Source organism: Artemia sp. Qi Xiang Cuo, chromosome 5 (assembly GCF_049724085.1).
Source record: "Artemia sp. Qi Xiang Cuo chromosome 5, ASM4972408v1, whole genome shotgun sequence".
In the NCBI taxonomy this organism is placed as follows: Eukaryota; Metazoa; Arthropoda; class Branchiopoda; order Anostraca; family Artemiidae; genus Artemia; species Artemia sp. Qi Xiang Cuo.
Genome location: NC_142798.1, coordinates 75,382,428 through 75,400,870, shown reverse-complemented (window position 1 = coordinate 75,400,870; position 18,443 = coordinate 75,382,428). Strand labels below are relative to the sequence as shown.

The 18,443-nt window shown below is 36.3% G+C and overlaps 1 protein-coding gene across 1 annotated transcript in view; it reads right to left on the bottom strand.

Annotated features, from left to right (window-relative positions):
* ft (cadherin-related tumor suppressor fat) overlaps positions 1-12,210 on the bottom strand; it is a 163,049-nt gene extending 150,839 nt beyond the window's left edge. The window contains exon 1 of the mRNA XM_089089942.1: positions 6,958-12,210. Coding sequence (XP_088946068.1) covers positions 6,958-12,159 — 5,202 coding nt within the window. The 5' untranslated portion in view covers positions 12,160-12,210. The remainder of the gene's footprint in view (positions 1-6,957) is intronic.
* Positions 12,211-18,443: the final 6,233 nt, after the last annotated feature.

Here is an 18,443-nt window from a genome sequence, read left to right as displayed (position 1 = left end):
TTATTTTGTCCACCATCTACAAAAGATTATTGTGGAGCAAGGAAAAATAAAAGGAAAAAACTAAATACACCGATAAAAAAGAAACACTTAAGTTATTATTGGAGAAAAAAATATATATATATTTATATATATATATATATATATATACACATTTTTAAAGAAAATGCTTAAAATTTTTAAAGGTCAAAGGAAAATACTGACAAAACACAACAAAGTGAATATTTCGAAGGGACAAACGCCTCTCTCCTTCAGCGTGAAACGAAAAAATATATTCAATGAGAATTCATCACAGTAAAATGTTTACTGTGAAAACATTTTCCACAGAGCAATCTGTCATCACAGTATTATATTTTGATAGGAGTATGAAACCATTGAAGAACCAAGGACAGTGAAAATGAAGCCTGTTTATTCCTATTGATTAAGTGACGCTTGCACTATTCGGTCTCGCCTTATTTATATATCATGCATCAATAAAATAAACTTTCAAAACTTATATATATATTTTCAGTTTATCAAAAACCATTAACATTTTTCATTGCAGCACAGGATTTTACACTTTTTTTTTATCTCAATCGGCTTACTTTTGTTTTGGTATCGCCCCCACCCGACTCCCCACCGTGTGCAGTAATGACACCGCATTACTATCATGCATAAATATCACTTTGTCTCGCTAACATTCGTGTTCGGGTAGTGAAAATTGAAAGTGGGAATTTTCCACTGGTTAACTATAAGTACGATTAGAAAATGTTTTTTTTAATGGTTAATTGTATTTTGTTGTGAAGGTCAAAATTACAATATTTATTTATTTATTCTACCAAAGAAGGATAAACGAGAATAATATATTACATGAATTTTTGTTACTTTTACAAGGATCTGACGAAAATTTCGGGTCGGAGGGTGTCAAATCGGGTGCAACCACCCCTTGGATAAGGCCATGGGAGCAGGAGCACCATTCCAGTACACTATTCTCAAGTCTGAAGAAAATGTTGGGGTTTGGGGGGGGGGAGGCAAAATTGTCTTTGGGAGTCATCAAATTGCTATGTTTGAATTTTGGGGGAGGTACCTAGTTTAGGTTACGTATTTAATATATGCTATGCTTTATTCACCACCACCACCCCCCTAATGTGCAAATATATTGCCCAAAATTGTTTCTAAACTATTATTCATCCTATTTTATTTTATTTCATAGCACTAACCAAACTTGACTTCTTGGCGGTGCCCGCATAATGCACCAGTACCAAAAATAATAATAGAACAGAAAAAAATAATAGAAAAGATTTAACTATTTAATTCTGCTTATTTGTTTTGATGTTTTAATGTGGCGATACAAATGTGGCACTGCCCAAAAAACTTTCTAATTTTGAAAATATCTAAAAAAAAAACTTTAAAAAATCATGATTTTTAAATATGAATAGACCTAAAACGGGCAAAAAAGTTTTTATCTTTTATTTTCATGGTACTTAAAGAGGTCAATATCTTAGTCTTTGTGTAGCAACTTAATATGTGTAACCTCCCAAATCGTTTATACCCCATGACCCCCTTTCGAGGTATCAGGTAGCATATTCATGCACTTATTATTCTGCGAAATGAAAAACAGCCGTGTCTGAACAAACACAATGAATAAAAGATGAATTTGATGAAAGCAAAACAAAATATAAAGAAAATAAAAGAAGAAGAGAGATAAAAACCTTTATAATATGAATCTAACCACATACTGGAGTATTACAACTGGTGCGAAATTAATTAATGGCGTTTGATCTAAGGGGCAACCCCTTCACCAGATCTTATTGGGTTTACAAAAAACTGACAGTTTTTGACAGTTGACAGTTTGAAAACTGACAGTTTTCACAACATTTGAAAAAAAATTTGTTTGAAAAAAAAAATGGTTCGCAACATTAAGAAGAAAACATTTTTATAACTCCACTTGTTGTTCGTACAAATACTTAGAAAATGAAGCTTGGGTACTAGTGTATTTAGATGGTCACTTCTATATACTAATGGGGGTGTTCCCATTTGAGCGCTTTCCCATTTGAGCGCCACGGAATTTTGTTCCATTTGAGCGCCATGGAATTTTGTTCCCATTTGAGCGCCACGGAGTACCATTTGAGCGCCAAACCCAAAATTGTGATTTTGCGGTGGATGAAGCGTGGTTTGCTGCCACATTGACCTGTAGAAATATTTATTGCCACGAAGACAACGAACAAAACTGAGGATTTTATTGGGTCAATGGTTGTGAAAATAACTTCCATTTATAGTATTATAAACTAAGTAAATATATATAGTATTTATGTATACCATATATATTTACTACTAAAGGTATATACAGGTACTTATGCATTATGCGGTATCCACCGCTATATACTGTATGAGGAAAACAGACATGAAGACCCGTCGGTAAATTTTTCGCAGTTGATATTATTGAAATAATAATAAATTAAAAATACCACTCGATAACTTTTTTATGCTCTTTAAAAATATAATAATAATTTTTTCTTTATTTAATTTTACCCCCATCCAAATAAAAACAAAGTCAGGTTTTTTTTTTGAAAATTAGGGGGGGGGGGGTAAATTTTATTTCTGATGTAAATGGGAGGTAAGTTTAAAATTTACCCCCACCCCCCTAAGGTGCAAATATATACCCTGGATTGGTATAGATAGGGGTGGGGGTAAAATTCATTTCCGACAAAAATGATTATTATATTTGGAAAGAGCCTAAAAAAGGCATCGAGTGGTGTGTTTACTTTATTCGTAAGTCAATAATATGATTTGCGAAAAATTTACCTGATCACCTAGCTATATCACCTAACAAACGCAAAATATGATGTGGCGCTCAATTGGGACCCAACTGAACTAATTAAAATACGGCGCGCAAATGGGAAATTCCCATTTGCGCGCCATGGCGCTCAAATGGGAAAGCGCTCAAATGGGATACACCCTACTAATGATAGACGAAACCCGCCAGAATGGTTATTTCTCAATAGCGGTCTCTTGAAATCACGGTTTATATAATTATCCAGTATGATCTCTCCCTATCTCACCCATTATAAAAACCCGGACCAAGGTGCGAGTGCTCCAGAGAACGTTTTTGCAGATAGAAACATAGGCGGCATCAGATCTTTTCATGGGTAGACAAGTCAGACTGTGATCTAATCTGAAACAAGTGGAAACACGCTATTACGAATGATGCACTTTGTTGGAAACAATCGGAAACAGACTAACCCGCTAATGCAGAAAGAAGTGGGAGGAGCTTTTTGTTCGCACCGAGAACGAAGACCAGAAATGATCTGCGATAAGCTTACTGGATAATTATATGAACTATGCTTGAAATGGAATGCAAAGAGTACTTTTCATTGCGTTTACGATATTGAAACTGTGGGTTTTTGGGGTTTGGGGGGGGGAGGTACCTAGGTTAGGTTAGGTTACGCATCTAATATATGCTTTAATATATGCTATGCTTTACCCCTCGATCCCCCCCCCGAATGTGCAAATATATAGCCTAAATTTGTTTCTAAGCTATTATATATTCATCCTATTTTATTTTATTTCATTACCAAACTTGACTTTTTAGAAGTGTCCGTATAATGTACCAGTACCGAAGCTAATAATAGGAAAATTGTGGGACAAAATGGTCTAAATGGTAAAAATAGAAACTTAGGCCACAAAGGGGAAACTTGGGCCAGAAGGCACTTATCTTCTTCCTAGACATTCTTGAGGTCCTAAGTTATACATCTTCGCTTTCCTGCCATAAGGTCATATCTGACATTTGACTTCTTTTTAGATAGTTGTCAAAAAGTGTATGCAAAGCTGTTCTCAAACGGAGAACTCAGCAGGGCAATATGGATCAGGAGTATCAAAGCGTGATTGAACATGCATTGCCCTGTTGACCTTTCTCTTGAGAACGGCTTAGCAAACATTTTTGATGATTATCGCAGAAGAGAGAATGGTGAATAGTCCTAGCCAAGGCGATATTCCTTGCTAAATAAATTTGTCTTTAACATGTAGCAAGATAACCGCAAAGCTATTTCCCGTTTTTTTTCTCTTCTTAAAATCTATATTTTGAGACTTAAGCCTTTTAAATCAGCAGAGTCACAGTACTAATTAAACCCTAGAGTTTTTTTTTGTCGTTGCGATTTGCATCTAGAATTTCAAGGCTGTTTTTTGCGTTGGCTTCGTCATTCGTAAACCCTGTATTTAAAAAGTTTTAATGATAAATCATTGTAAGTTTCAATTTTATTTTTACATGGTAAGAGAAAATACGCCTTCTATTCGTTCCAGGCAAACCTGTTCTAAAAAAAAGACAGGAAAAGATTGACAAATGATGATAAAATGCTCTTGTATTAAAATGTTTTACGAACCAGGACAAAAAATAGCAAACTAAACAAAAATAATTGAAAATAATAAAAAAATTTTTAATTTAGACAACTTTAGGGAAGATTTTTGTTAGCTACAACTAACATTAACAAATAATATGTTATGTTAGAATATTTTACGCTATTTACGGTCGTTAGTTGCTCCCCAGATCAGGTCTTTTTCTTCCTTTTTAGATGTTTTCCTTTTTGGTTTCCTCCAAAAAAGTTTTGTTTTCCTTTTTGGAGGGTTTTACATAAATTACACATTTTAATTGTTTTTTTTATATCTCCTTTTGAATTCAGTTTGTGTATTCACCCGATTTAGTAGAAATTTAACAGCTTTATATAAAAGATCTAAAGCCGAACTGGCCAGCCATGACAGAAAAAAAATAAATACGACAAACGGGTCTATGGCCAGTAAATAAAAGCGAAGAAAAAAACAAAAACGAAGATTTCGCCCGTATCAAACAAGGCGTCTTCAGCGTAGACAAAGAATAAGCTGAAACTAAAAAATGTTCATAAACTTAAAATACTCACCTCAAAATATAATATACAGTTGCTTAAAATTTACAATTTGTAAAAATTATAATGTATATATATCTATAAGGGCCAACCAATCGCACCCAAGAGAAAGCAAGACGACAGTATAATAAAAAAAAAGATTACCCTCCAAGCTAAAGTATATCCACAATATATTAGTGTGTCTATATGGAATCGGTAGTTTGTATTTTAAGTCATGTAGAACTTATATTCTTTTGTTTAGTTACGACGTTTATAGTTCGGGCTTTAACAATTACCAAGGTTGTCAATAAAGTTGTGTTATAATAGCTGGGGTTGTCATCTATATATTAATCCAAACAAGGGGTAGAGCTTCGTGAAACCACCTCACAAAAGTAACTGGATTAAACCTTTTAAAATAACAAAAAGTGAGTCTATTTTAGTTTTATGTACATTTTTTAGTTTTAGTTTATTTTTGTCTACTCTGAAGACGCCTTGTTTGATATGGGCGAAATATTCGTTTTTGTTTTTTTCTTCTTTTTCATTTACTGGCCATAGACCTGTTTGTCATATTTATATATTTTTCAGCTTTATAATGTTATCAGGTTTATCATGTTAACTTTTTTTCGGGAGGGGGGGATGGTGTATTTTGACTGCTTTATGGAAGATTTGTTTGCCTATTTTGGCCGGACAAGCTCCACATAGCAAAGTGACTAACCAATTTCTATATATTTTTTGTTGCTTTGTTCAGTAAATTAATTTTCTCTAGCACTCTCAGAAAAAGTTGATTAAAAAAAACAATTGTGTGCTTTGCTTAATTTTGCTGAAAGTCGATAATAAAGACAAATTATGAAAAAAAGTCATTAATGGCAGAAATAGCATTAAAATGGAAGTTTTCTAAACAAATCAAAAAACAAAAGAACAAATCACAAAACAAAAGATAAAAAACAAATCAGTGTTCCTGGAAAAATGTTTGATTTGTTGCAGTTTTATTCTTCCATGAAACGCTTGGAACACACAGTAACCCCTATTCTGATTTGATTCTAGCACCACGCTTGTGCCGAACCCTTTCATTATTTTTCTCGAAAAAAAGAATATCGCTGGTATCTAAGGGATATCTAAAAAGACATCAAAAGGGAATCAAAAAGGAAAATCCTATCTATAAAGATCACTTTTAAATTTGACAAAAAGACTTCAAATCGTTGGAAGTCATTACTGAATTTGAACTTGAAATTTTAATAAATATTTTCAAAATGAACATAAAAAATCGATGTAAAACATTTGCAAGCTTCCTGGAAAAAACGGTACTGTTGCGTTATATGGACACTTCTAAAAAGTCAAGTTTGGTTGTTGCTAATGAATAAAATAAAATAGGATGAATATATAATAATTTAAAAACAAATTTGGGCTATATGTTTGCATATTAGGGGGATGGGGGGGGGGGGGGTAAAGCATAGCAAATATTAAATAAGTAACCTAACCTAATCTAGGTACCTTTCCCCCCCCCCTTAAACGCCAAAAAAAAATCGTTTAAATATTGCAGATCATTGAGAAACCACGGCTTTGCAGTCATTTGTGTATAGTGGTCTCTTGAGAATAGTCTGTTTGACGGGTTTTTCGTGACCAGTTTCCTTGTACAATATATAAAAGTGTCCATATAACGCACCAGTACCAAAAAAACAATAGCCTAATATAGGCGTTCTACACTGGGGTGGCGTTAAAATTGAATTAGAATAGCACTAATCAGAAACTGAGGCATCGTTTCGAGAGAATACGCCTGCGCCCATGGCTTTTTTAAATGTTTTCTTCTCATTTTTAGTATTTCATTGTTCGACTTTTTGTTGATGTCTGCAACAGCGGTTGAATTTAGAAATCCCGTTGTCACGGATGTAATCAATAAGATTTTCAACCTCAAGAGACTAAAACTTTGTGCAATGGCGCATTTCTCTGGTATTTTCAAATCTTAGACAGGATTTCTACTATCATTATTTTTTTGCAAATTATAGAAAACGTTAAGGTATACGGAGTAAAAAAGACTTTGATGTCAATTCCGTTTATGGAAAGGTATTGAGAAGCAAGATTAAACTAATACTGAATAAAAAAAAATCACCTTGCAAAATCCAACTTGAGTGACACCACCTCCAACAGACGCTGCTGCAAGCTCAATCTCGTACTCTGTAATGCCGGACTCTCTATCCAGAGGTGCTCTTGTAGTAACTGTACCAGTTTTTGAATCAACCTCAAAGTAACTTACTGCCAGTCCTTTACTTGATGTAGAATTAATAATATAATAATCAATATCTTGGACAAGACCTTCTGGCAACCTGGCTACAACAGTTAAAACACTTGTTCCTGTCGGTTCATTCTCAGTGACAGAGCCAGTATACAATGCTCTTGAAAATATAGGAACGTTTGTGTCGTTGTTAACTCCGATGACCGTTGCCAGAAGATCAGTAAATCGTCTTTGAGACTGCACTGCCTCGTCCGATGCCCTGATAACGAATTTATAAAAGGATTCAGGGACATGAACAGATTTTCGGGTGCTTAAGACGCCAGATGACCTGTCAAGAGCAAATAATTCTTTGTTGCCAGACAAAATTTGGTAAGTCACAAATCCATTTGTGTTAGCGTCAGCATCTGTTGCAGTTATTGTCATGATTTTTGCTCCTGATTCAGTGTTTTTGTGCAGAATAGCAGCACTAACAGACGTGAAGAAAGGAGAATTGTCGTTGACATCTTCAACAATTATTGTCACTAGCTTCTCTGATGACATCGGAGTTTCTGGTGGGCTTGGCTGATCGGTGGCAATGACTAATAAACGAAATGTGTCCGCAAATTCTCTGTCAATTGTATGAGTGGTATAAATTACCCCTGTTTCAGGTCTTATAGAAAAACAAGGTGGGTTTCTTGCAGATGGTGCTGGTTCCTTTTGAATAAGTGAGTAACCTGTTTTGCTGTTATTCCCTGAGTCTGGGTCCTCAGCATTGACAGTAACAATTGGTGTTCCTATGGCAATACCCTCTTGAATTTGTCTTACAATCGCCGTACTTGGAAAAGTTGGTGCGTTGTCATTACTGTCAAGAACAACAATAGTGAATAGCTTTGTTGTCGTTAATTTCGGACTACCAGAGTCACTGACAGTTATGTTTAGGGTGTAAGAACGATGTGCCTCGTAGTCAATTGTCTTTTCCAAGTAGAGGATGCCACTTTTAGGCTCAATCCTGAAAGTGTCATGAAGATTCCCTGCACCGATCCCAAAAAATATTTCACTGTTGATTCCATCATCACTATCCGTAGCATAAAACTGAAATAATTTTGTGCCAGATGGAGTCTTTTCCGAAACACTAATTTCGCTAATACTTTGTTTAAATACTGGAGCGTTATCATTTTCATCAAGAACTTCTATAGAGAGGGTAGTAGTGGCTGATAAACTAAGAGACTCACCTAGATCTTGAGCTGTTATTGTGAGCAAATATTTTGTAATTTTTTCTCGGTCAAGGGGCTTGTTTAAGTACACTTGTCCAGTCATCTTGTCAACCCGAAATGTTGAAGCATTATCCCCGGATGATATCGAATATGTAACAACTCCGTTCATATTTTCATCTGCATCTGTGGCTAGAACTCGGAAAATAGGACTATCGACCATTGTAGTTTCACTTATTTGAGTCTTGTATGGGTTTCGGGTAAAAACTGGCGGATTATCATTAACATCAGTAATATAAACATAGATTTTAGCTCGGTCACGCAGCCTGGTCACCCCGTTGTCAGTGACTACTACTTCAAGAACAATGTGTTCTTGGCCTGTTGTTTGAAGCAGTTTTTCTCTGTCGAATAGTTGCAACGTTCTTACAAAACCACTTCTAGAGTCAATAGCAAAATCATTTTGATTGTTAGTCACAGAAAAGGTGAGTTCAGCATTTCTTCCGACATCACGATCTGTAGCTGTCACACGTCCAATATAAGTATCAGGTAGCTCGTTTTCTGGCAAGTAAAAATAGAATGTTTGGTTTTTGAACACGGGTGGGTTATCATTTTCATCCAGAATATGAATTACAAGAGTTACACAAGAGCTTCTTTGTGGAGAACCGCCATCTCTTGCCGTAATTGTTAACACGTAATAGTCTTGAACTTCTCTATCAAGAGCACTTCGCACATAAATAAAGCCGTCTGGAAAAATTCCAAACTTATTAAAGTCGTTCCCGTCCGAAATTTCGTAGTTTATCATACCATTTTCACCTTCGTCTTCATCAGTGGCACTTAAAGAAAAGAATCTATCGTTCAATGGCACATTTTCTTGTAGAGAAGTTTCATATGACGAAAATTCGAACACTGGGGTGTGATCATTAACATCGTCAATTATAACTTGAACAATTTGTCTGGAAGACAACGGTGGCTGACCATTATCAGTAGCAATGACTTCAATAGTAAGACTTTTTGAAGCACCTTGCTCCTTCTCGTTTACTGGTTTTCTTAAGTAAATCATACCAGACGATTTAGATATACGGAATATTTCTTGCGGATTCATACTGAGGGCATATGTTACAAGACCATTACTGTTTTCGTCTGCATCAAAAGCTTGGGCAAGATAAACCTCATGGCCAGGAGGAATGTCTTCAGGGATATGAACAATGGCACGTGAAATGGAAAACTTAGGAGGATTGTCATTTAAATCAGCGACAGTAACATAGGCTTTGACTGTGCCGTAAGATGATCCAGATCTGGCTAAGATAGTTAATTCATAAAAAGGGCCTTGTTCTCTGTCAACACGCTTTGCTGTTGTAATTAAACCAGAACTGTCCTTAATTGTAAACAGCCTAGCAGGGTCTCCGTTTACAATAGAATATTTAACGATTCCAGTCTGACGAGACGCATCCGTAACTATTCGACCAACTTCACGTCCAATAGAAAGATCTTTTTCACTAGAATCCTCTTTGATCGTGAAGTTATATTGAGATTCAGTAAATGAAATAATATTCATGTTACCAATAGCCACTTCCACAAGAGCATCTTCAACTGCTTTTCTATCCCCTTTATCCTTAGCACCTATTTTGAGCTTGTAAATGGGCTTACTACCAAGACTTGCTGTAGACTTTACACTGATTATACCAGTCGTTTCATTTATTTCAAAGACACCATCGCTACCACTTTTAATGGAATAACTTATTTGTGCATTAATGCCTTCATCTTCATCTACAGCAATAACACGTACAATATCTTCACCTATCGTAGCTGAGTCAAAAACACTTACAAAGTAGTACACAGGGTAAAATTCGGGGCTATTATCATTAGCATCAACGACTTTCAAATACACAGTTGCAGTAGAAGATTGAGATGGTACCCCTTGATCTTTGGCGATCACTCTTATTTCAAATTCTGGGGTTATTTCTCTATCAAGCTTTGTTCTTGTCATAATCTGGCCTGAAGAGGAGTCAATGGAGAATATTCCCGGATATACTTGCTCCATTTCTGGATCAAAATGATAAGAAATAGTACCATTTGTACCCTGATCAGGATCAGTCGCAGATAGTACGGCTACAATTGTATTAGGTTGAGTATTTTCGGACAGGCTAATATTCAGTTCTCCATTTGTGAAAGAAGGTTTTTCATCATTTTCATCAAGCAGGGTAACACGCAACGAAGCATACGCCCATTTTGGGCTTGGGCCACCATCTCTGGCTGATATTTTAAGCTCAAGACTATCTCTTAGTTCCCGATCCAGCTCTGAAATTGTGGTGACAAGTCCTGTATTTTGATCAATTTGAAACCAATTATAGTCATCACCAGATAAGATAGAATAAAATATGTTAGAATTAATTCCAGTATCTTCATCAGTTGCAGTAATTCCTGCCACATACGACCCAATCGGAGCAAGTTCACTTAAAACTGTTATATATTCACTCTTTTCAAACACAGGCTCATGGTCATTGACATCGTTGACACTAATTATTAAAAAAGCAGTTGTACTGCGAGGTGGTGAGCCCTTATCCGTTGCAGCAATTGTTAAATTGTACTTGTTCAATTTTTCCCGATCAAGTGTTCCGTTCACCCTCACAATATGAAAACTAGGCGTTGGTTCAAGTCTGAAATGACGAAGCTCGTTTCCTGTCTTTATTTCCACAACTGTTTCACCATTTGATCCTTCATCAAAATCAATAACAGACACTGCAGCGACAACAGAGCCATTTTGTGCGTTTTCGTCAACAGTGGCAAATTCTGCTGTCGAAGGAAAATAGCGAAACCGAATTATGGGATCGTGGTCATTTGCATCAAGTAGATTCACAGTTATATAAGTTCTACCCACTTGTCTCGGGATGCCGTGATCGCGAGCAAAAATTGTGAAGACGCAACTTTTCGAACAATGCTGATCAGGACAATTTTGCTGACACTTTAAAGGTTCAACAGTTGTAACAACACCAGTCTCAGGATCGACACTAAACTGTGTTTCAGTCTCTGCAATAAAATATGTAATCCTTGCATTTTCACCTCCATCATTATCTGTTGCCACAACTTGAAGAACTATTGTTCCTATTGGCACACTTTCATTCAGAGAAACCACATAGTCACTATGGTCAAATATTGGAGGGTTGTCATTAACGTCGAGTATAGAAATATTAAGCAGAAGGTACCCATAAAGCGGAGGCGCACCGCCATCTTGTGCTGATATGTTTAATTGATAATATGGAACTGTTTCTCGGTCTAAGAGACCTGTCGTTTCTAAATGCAAATAAGGTGTTTCACCACTTGGATTTGTGGTCACTGCAAGTCTAAATTTCCTGTCTTCATTACCACTCACGATTTCATAGCTTGTGGTCACACTATTATCACCACTATCAGCGTCAGTTGCCGTGTCTAATATAACTCGCGTGCCGGCATTTGCGTTTTCGGAAAATGAAACTTCAATACTTTGCTCTGGAAATGCGGGAGCGTTATCATTTAAATCCAACAGCGTAATTCGAACTTCAATCGGGTATGTTGGTTGACTTGACAAAACCACTAAGTCAAATTTTTCAGATTCAAATGCCTCACGATCTAATACTACGTTTGTCACTATTTCACCAGTTGTACTATTTAATCGAAATTCACGCAGATTTTCATTGAACCTGTATGTGAATCCAGGTTTTATTGGAACTTTACCCACAAATGTACCAATTGGTTGTTCTTCTAAAATATCAAACTGGACTCGAGTATCAACAGGTCTACTAACAGACTCATTTGAAGCTTCACCAGGGCCAGGACCCTGTCCATGCACTGTTAAAACAAATGCTAGTAGGAAAATCGCTGCACAATGATTGCGCATAGCACACGTTTTCATAATATCGTATCCTTAGAAATTATGCACAATTCTTTGGCACATAACATAGCACTTGGGTAGATGAACCTAAACTGCTTCTTTCGTTCGGGTAGCTAAGGTATCTCGTCTTTGTGCCCAGGTGTGTTCAGCCACATTCCACAACTCAGTACGGCCTCCTGGCAATCTTCTCAACTGAAGACCTTCGTTCCACAGCAGGTAGCTGTACCTTAGCTTCAGGGCGTACCTGAAGAAAGAATAGCATTACTAGTGAGTAAAATGGTAATTAACCATGTTTTTGTGTCTGCCTCAAGTTCACCATAGTTTATGGTATGCGAATAGTTTTGAAAGATCCGGGGCTGTATAATGAGGCCGGTGTTGTTAAAAGTGGTTAGTTTTGATTTTATAATTTTGGAATCTTAAACCATTTTAGCTTAAAAAAAGAAAACATCAAGCGACGGATTAATTATTATGGAAGCTTTCCAGAATACGGATGTAACCACATTTCAAGCGCAAACGCAGGATTTTGTTTTTAAAAGGAGGCTTAACTCCGAAAAAAACTGCCAGAAATGTACGAATTATTCACAAATACTGGAAATTATAGAATTACCGCAAAAATCTCAAATTTCAGTAATTCTCGGGCTCCTTTATACTGAGTATAGGTGTGCCAGATTCACACTCCCGAAAGTTTAACTAAGATCAGCGATACAGGCTTGTAGCACAGTGACTTGAGCTCATGAAACTTGGGGGAGGGGGCAAAGTGTATTTTTAATATTTAGGAGGGGGTCCCAGTTTTGAAATTGAATTAGTCGTTATTTTTCAATTTCTCAATGCAAATACTAAAAAAGACAGTTTCCCATGAAAATGTCCCTAAAGGTATTTTTTTGAATTCTAAGGGGGGATGAAAAGATTTACAGCGGATTGGTCCCCTCCAATTGAGGCCTCTGTTATAGCCCCATTAACTTGGGGGTGGGGAAAGAAGTCTTAGAACAAAATACTATTTTAGCACATGGTAAAGGAGCGGTGTTTTGAGAAGCCAGGGAGGGGATGAATCAAGCGCCAGTAAGCTTAATTTTTGTCAAGTTAGGCAGGGAGGGGTATTCAAATAACGGAAAAAGCACTCATTTCACCTTTATGCTCAAAAGGTGCTAATCTGTATATAAATAAATGGATTGTGGAGAAAGAAGTGGATTGTATGCCCCCCCTAGACTTCCAGGTGCACTGGCCCAAAGCCCCTATTTTAAATGCATAACAAAACTATATCAATTACAAAACAAACAAAAATTAAATAAAGAAAAGCTTTTTTCCACAAAAAGTGAAGGACGATACTACATCCTAAGACTAAGACGAGCAAAATTAGTTTATTTAAAAAGTACAAGAATAGACTTCAAAAGAAGAATTCAAACCTATAACGACGAGAAATTACAATGAATACACAAATATAAACTTAAAAGAAACTAACATTATTACAGCTCAGAGTGGGGCTACTTCATCTTAAAATCCCCCTTGACACAAGAGTGTCATTTGCACTTTATTGGAAATAATATGCGTATTTTGAACAATCATACTTTTTTTATTACTACATTAAATCATAAAAATACTAATAAATATTTCAGGATAATAAAAAACAAATTCTCTGAATAAATACACATATAATATTTCAATATTCGTAAATAAATATGCAAATATAAATAATACGAATATCTGATGTAACTATACTGGCCATGTAAATAAATTGCATATTTGCTGTAACCTATTTAGTTGTACTATTAAAAAAGACATATGTTTTTAGTAATAAATTGCATCTTTTATATTTATTATATTCAAATGTTATGAAAATCAGCAGCAAAATAAAAGTGCCAGAAGCATTAATAGGAAATATTGTAAACGACCTTTTTAGTCCATTGTTCTGTTGTGGGGCAAAATATATTTTGGATACTATACTTTTATTTAAGCATGAATTTTTATTAAAAGAAAAAGATTGGATACCCCTATAGTTAAAGGATCTACCACCCGCTTACCCCACTCCTCCTCTTTCTTTTGGTTTGTTGCCCCCTCTATATTTGAAAGATATTCTTGTTTTAGTAATTTCATGAGTGAAAACCGGAAAAAAACTGCCCTTCTCCTAGATTTTCAAAATACCGTTTATTGTATTTTTTTAATGAAAAGTCCCCCCCCCCCCCAATAATGCGGAGAAAAAAATTATTATGTACCGCCATGACCCGGATATCGACCTCTCTTGACCCCCAGTAAAAATGTTGGAGATTTGAACTAGCTAAATTTGAACTACTGTTTTTATGACAGTGTTTAAGATGCAAAAAACCAAGCTATTTGGTATTTGCAAGATATTTACTTTCTCTGATTTACTTTCAAATAAAATGAAAGATAGTTTTGAAAATTGAAAATTTGGATTTTTAAATGGTGTTCAAGTTTGAAAAGGATCCCGAAATGAAAGATGCATTATTTAAATTAAATACAAGTAAATGAGCTCTTTAATTCTCGGCAAAAAAAAATGTGAGACTGGCTGCTCTTGCAGTTAAATGAGGCAGGGAATTGATACGGGCGGTCCTTTAAAAGTATGATAACTGAGGGTTCACAGAGGATAAGTAGGTCTATCAAACTGGTTCATGAGGCTCGTAGGAATCTAAACTTGATTACGATCAAGACTATATCCAGGGGTAGGTTAGGGGGGTTTGACCCCCCCCCCCCTGAAATGTTTTTCTGACTCGTAAAAACGTAACAAAAAGGAATATAAAACAAATTTTGGATAGATTTTCTAAAGTTTTTTTGTAACACACCCCCACCCGAAAAAAATCTTTTGTAACCCCCATCTCCCCCCCCCCCCAAAAATAGGGGGTACGGCCATGAATACGATTATAAGATGATCTTTAGCTGAGAATCATAGACCACTTTACATTTTAATTAAGTAGCTTACGCTACGGAGTGGTAATGGGAAAATGGGAAACGGAGTGGTAGTGGTTTTAAGCTTTTGTACTAATCCTTTAATTAATTTCCTTTTTTCCTTTAAAGCTACATCCAGGTTTATTTGAAATATGAGTGGGACATCCACCCTCCCAGACCGGACTATTAGCATTGAGGTTTAAGCTTTATAACACAATTCTCTGAGAGATTTGAAGGACTTGTATAAGTATATTTGGCTTACGCAGTAAAACAAGGATTATCTTAAATATGAGGGGCGTCCACCCTATCACATGTCTTTCGATAATTTCTTGGGAGGGAGAGCGGTCTGAAAGGCCAAACAAATTTGGGATATAGCTTTAAGATTATTCTGGGGAGGTGGGATCTTCATAAAGATATTGTCAATTACACCCCCCCCCATCTTGATACATATTTACCGAAAAATACATAAATATCATTTTCTACTTTACCATGTATTTTAAATGAGTAATACTTTTAATTCACTTCTGTCACGAAGTGCATACTGAATAAATCCACCTGTTTCAAAAGATATTCATGACATTGCGGTTTGCAAGATCACACAAAGTGAGAGGTCCATAAATATTGTACCACAATCCTGTGAGGCCCTGGCACTTTGGCTAACAACAATTTAAGATGCCTTCTGCCGTCCTTCCTCTACATAGGTCAGGTCGGATCCTATCGCCAACGATATACTCAGCACATTAGCTCTTACTTACCCTGTCTAATACTCCCTTAAAGTAAATTCCCTGGTGTCAAGGAGTTAGGACGCTCCCCTCCCCCCATAGCATGATCAGAAACCAACTCCCAAAAATCTACAGAACACTTGGTGTGAACTATTATAAGGGACGGATCCAGGGGAGCCGGGGAGGGGCACGGCTTCCCAAGATTTTTCTGGCGCCCTAATTTTTTTCCTCTTTTTTATCCCTTTTTTTAAATAAACTTTTCAATAAGGTCAATTATTGGCGCCCTTGTTCCATTAGGCCCCTCCCAAGATTTTGCTCTAGATCCGCCTTCTATTCTTATCCAACCAAATTTGGTTGTGTAAAAGGGATAATCCCTTTTACCGGACATCCTTAGGGTAAGAATTTTTGGATTGCCTCGGGTCTGGTTCCACAAAACGCATAACTAGGATGCTAGCTGGCGCTTCTCAAAAATTTGGCTGGTTTCCAACGTCTTTTCTGGTAGATATTCTGATGATGTCGATCTAAGAACTCTTCTTGCAGAGGATGGATTGTGGATGGATACCCAAAAGGATCAGCTAGGGCCCATCCTCTTGCTTGCCACAACGCTTAATTTAGATCCAGTAACTCTTTACTTCAGACATTGAGCTGACAAAATTATAAAAGGATTTACCAACCTCCTCGGCCTCTTACGCTGAATTGCCATCCTAAAAAAAAGAATACAAAAACTATAGATGATATTTGCAAGAATTTATTTACAGATTGCCTATCCTCAAAACATGAACTGAAAAATTAGCAAAACTGGATACCTACAAACCAAAACAAATAAACGAACCCCTGTGATTCTCGAAGCACTGGGAGACAGAAGATTGAACTTTTCATCACATTGTTTTGCAGGTGAAACATTCCTTCTTAAAGCTCTGAGAAAAAACAAAAAGAGATATTTCTATCTTAGGGAGCTGGATGTTAAGGGGGGGGGGCGGAGAGCTCCACATTTATTTAGGATCTTTTATGTTCGTTATAAAATTTAGCTTCCGTCTTTACTTCGGTAAAGTATAAAAGATTTCAGTAGATTCCGAGTTGCTCAAACTATGATGAGTACCCCCCCCCCCATAAAACCCCTTCTTTACATGTTTAAGTATAGCTTTGTAAACTATTGAATCGAGAATGAAAAAGCTCATTTAAGTGTAGGCAATTTGCTTTGAAAAATAAAATAGCTGTATCTCAAATGTCACAGGGTCTACCAGCCATACCAACCGTCTCATCTTTAATCCAAAGTCACAATTGTTTGTGGGAGCCCCCCCCCTCTCCTTCCTTCGCAAGTCTCTGTCCTTACCCCTCTCAGTTCCGGGGAAGTGACCGTAAGAGTGTTTTCTTGTTTTTACGCTCAAACTGTTGCTGCCGTAAGAGGGAAGCATTCACACCTTCAATTTCTATATTATACACACAATTATGCCTATGAAGTTAGGTCAGGGGGTAGTTACTCGTCCCTATATTGATGTGAAGAACCCCTCTTAGAAAGTTGAAAATTTTGGCTATAAAATACACTTTATTAAGGCTCATAGCCCCCCTCCAAAAATACAATTGTCCTGCCCAGTACTAATGTACTTTGGAATTACTTCCGACAACCACTTCGATCTGTCAACTGCAGCTTCCCCAACGATAGAGCCTGTGAAAGAACACGGGAACTCTTTCAGATTTGCGCCTTCCCCCAAAATCTTGATATCCCTCTGAAAAAAATATATGTATAGGTACATGAGCTAACCTTTTCGGGAGAATATTTTTCTTATGGACTCCCTCCCCTACCTGTCTCACTTCTGTTCAGTGAAGATCCACTGACACCCCCTATTAGCTGACACAAATCTATACGATATCGCACATAAGTAAATAAAGGCTCAAATGAATCATTTTTGTCAAATGAAACAGACTCAGTGTATTCAAGGAGGAATTGGCCACCACTCGAACGTATAGCCTTTGAAACTGTGAGGAGGGGGGGGAGTCAATAAATAAGTTTTTATATTCTAAACTGAATTGGATTTCTCAGACTTAAGCTTGATATATTTGTATCCATTCACTTCCAAATCGTTGCTTTTTGGCTCAAAACAGCACTGCACAAAGTTGTGCAAAACAGCACAGCTTTGCTGATGTGGCGCAATATCTTTTGGTACTCAAAAGGACACTGTAATTTTAAATTCTGATTGAATGAGCCTTGCGACAATTTTTACGATTACTGGATTGACAATATCCTCCTACTGATAAAAAAAAAAGAAAAAAAACGAAAAAAAACAAAAAAACAAACGCTAATCCGTAACAATCTTTTTCGAAGAAATGTGAATTTTTTTTCTTTTCTTTTTTTTTTAAATTGGGGAATGAAACGGTGGATGTGAAGTTTTAAGACGAGGAAAAGTGAACGCCGTGACTCTCCAAGATTGCATTACTTTTTTGGAACGTTCCCTTTCTAACATTTTGTAAAATCTCTTACTCTGATAAATTTTTTTAAGTAAGTTTTATATTAATGAATGTTACATATTTGCAATCAGTATAAAAAGTGAATTGTCTTACCCATATATAAGACTTGGAATTTTTTTTTACTTTTGGAACCCACTGACAAGGGTTGGTTACAAATGAAATTCAGAGAGGAAAGAAAATAAGGGTTGGTTACTCTTTGCTTCACAGTTTGTTACCATA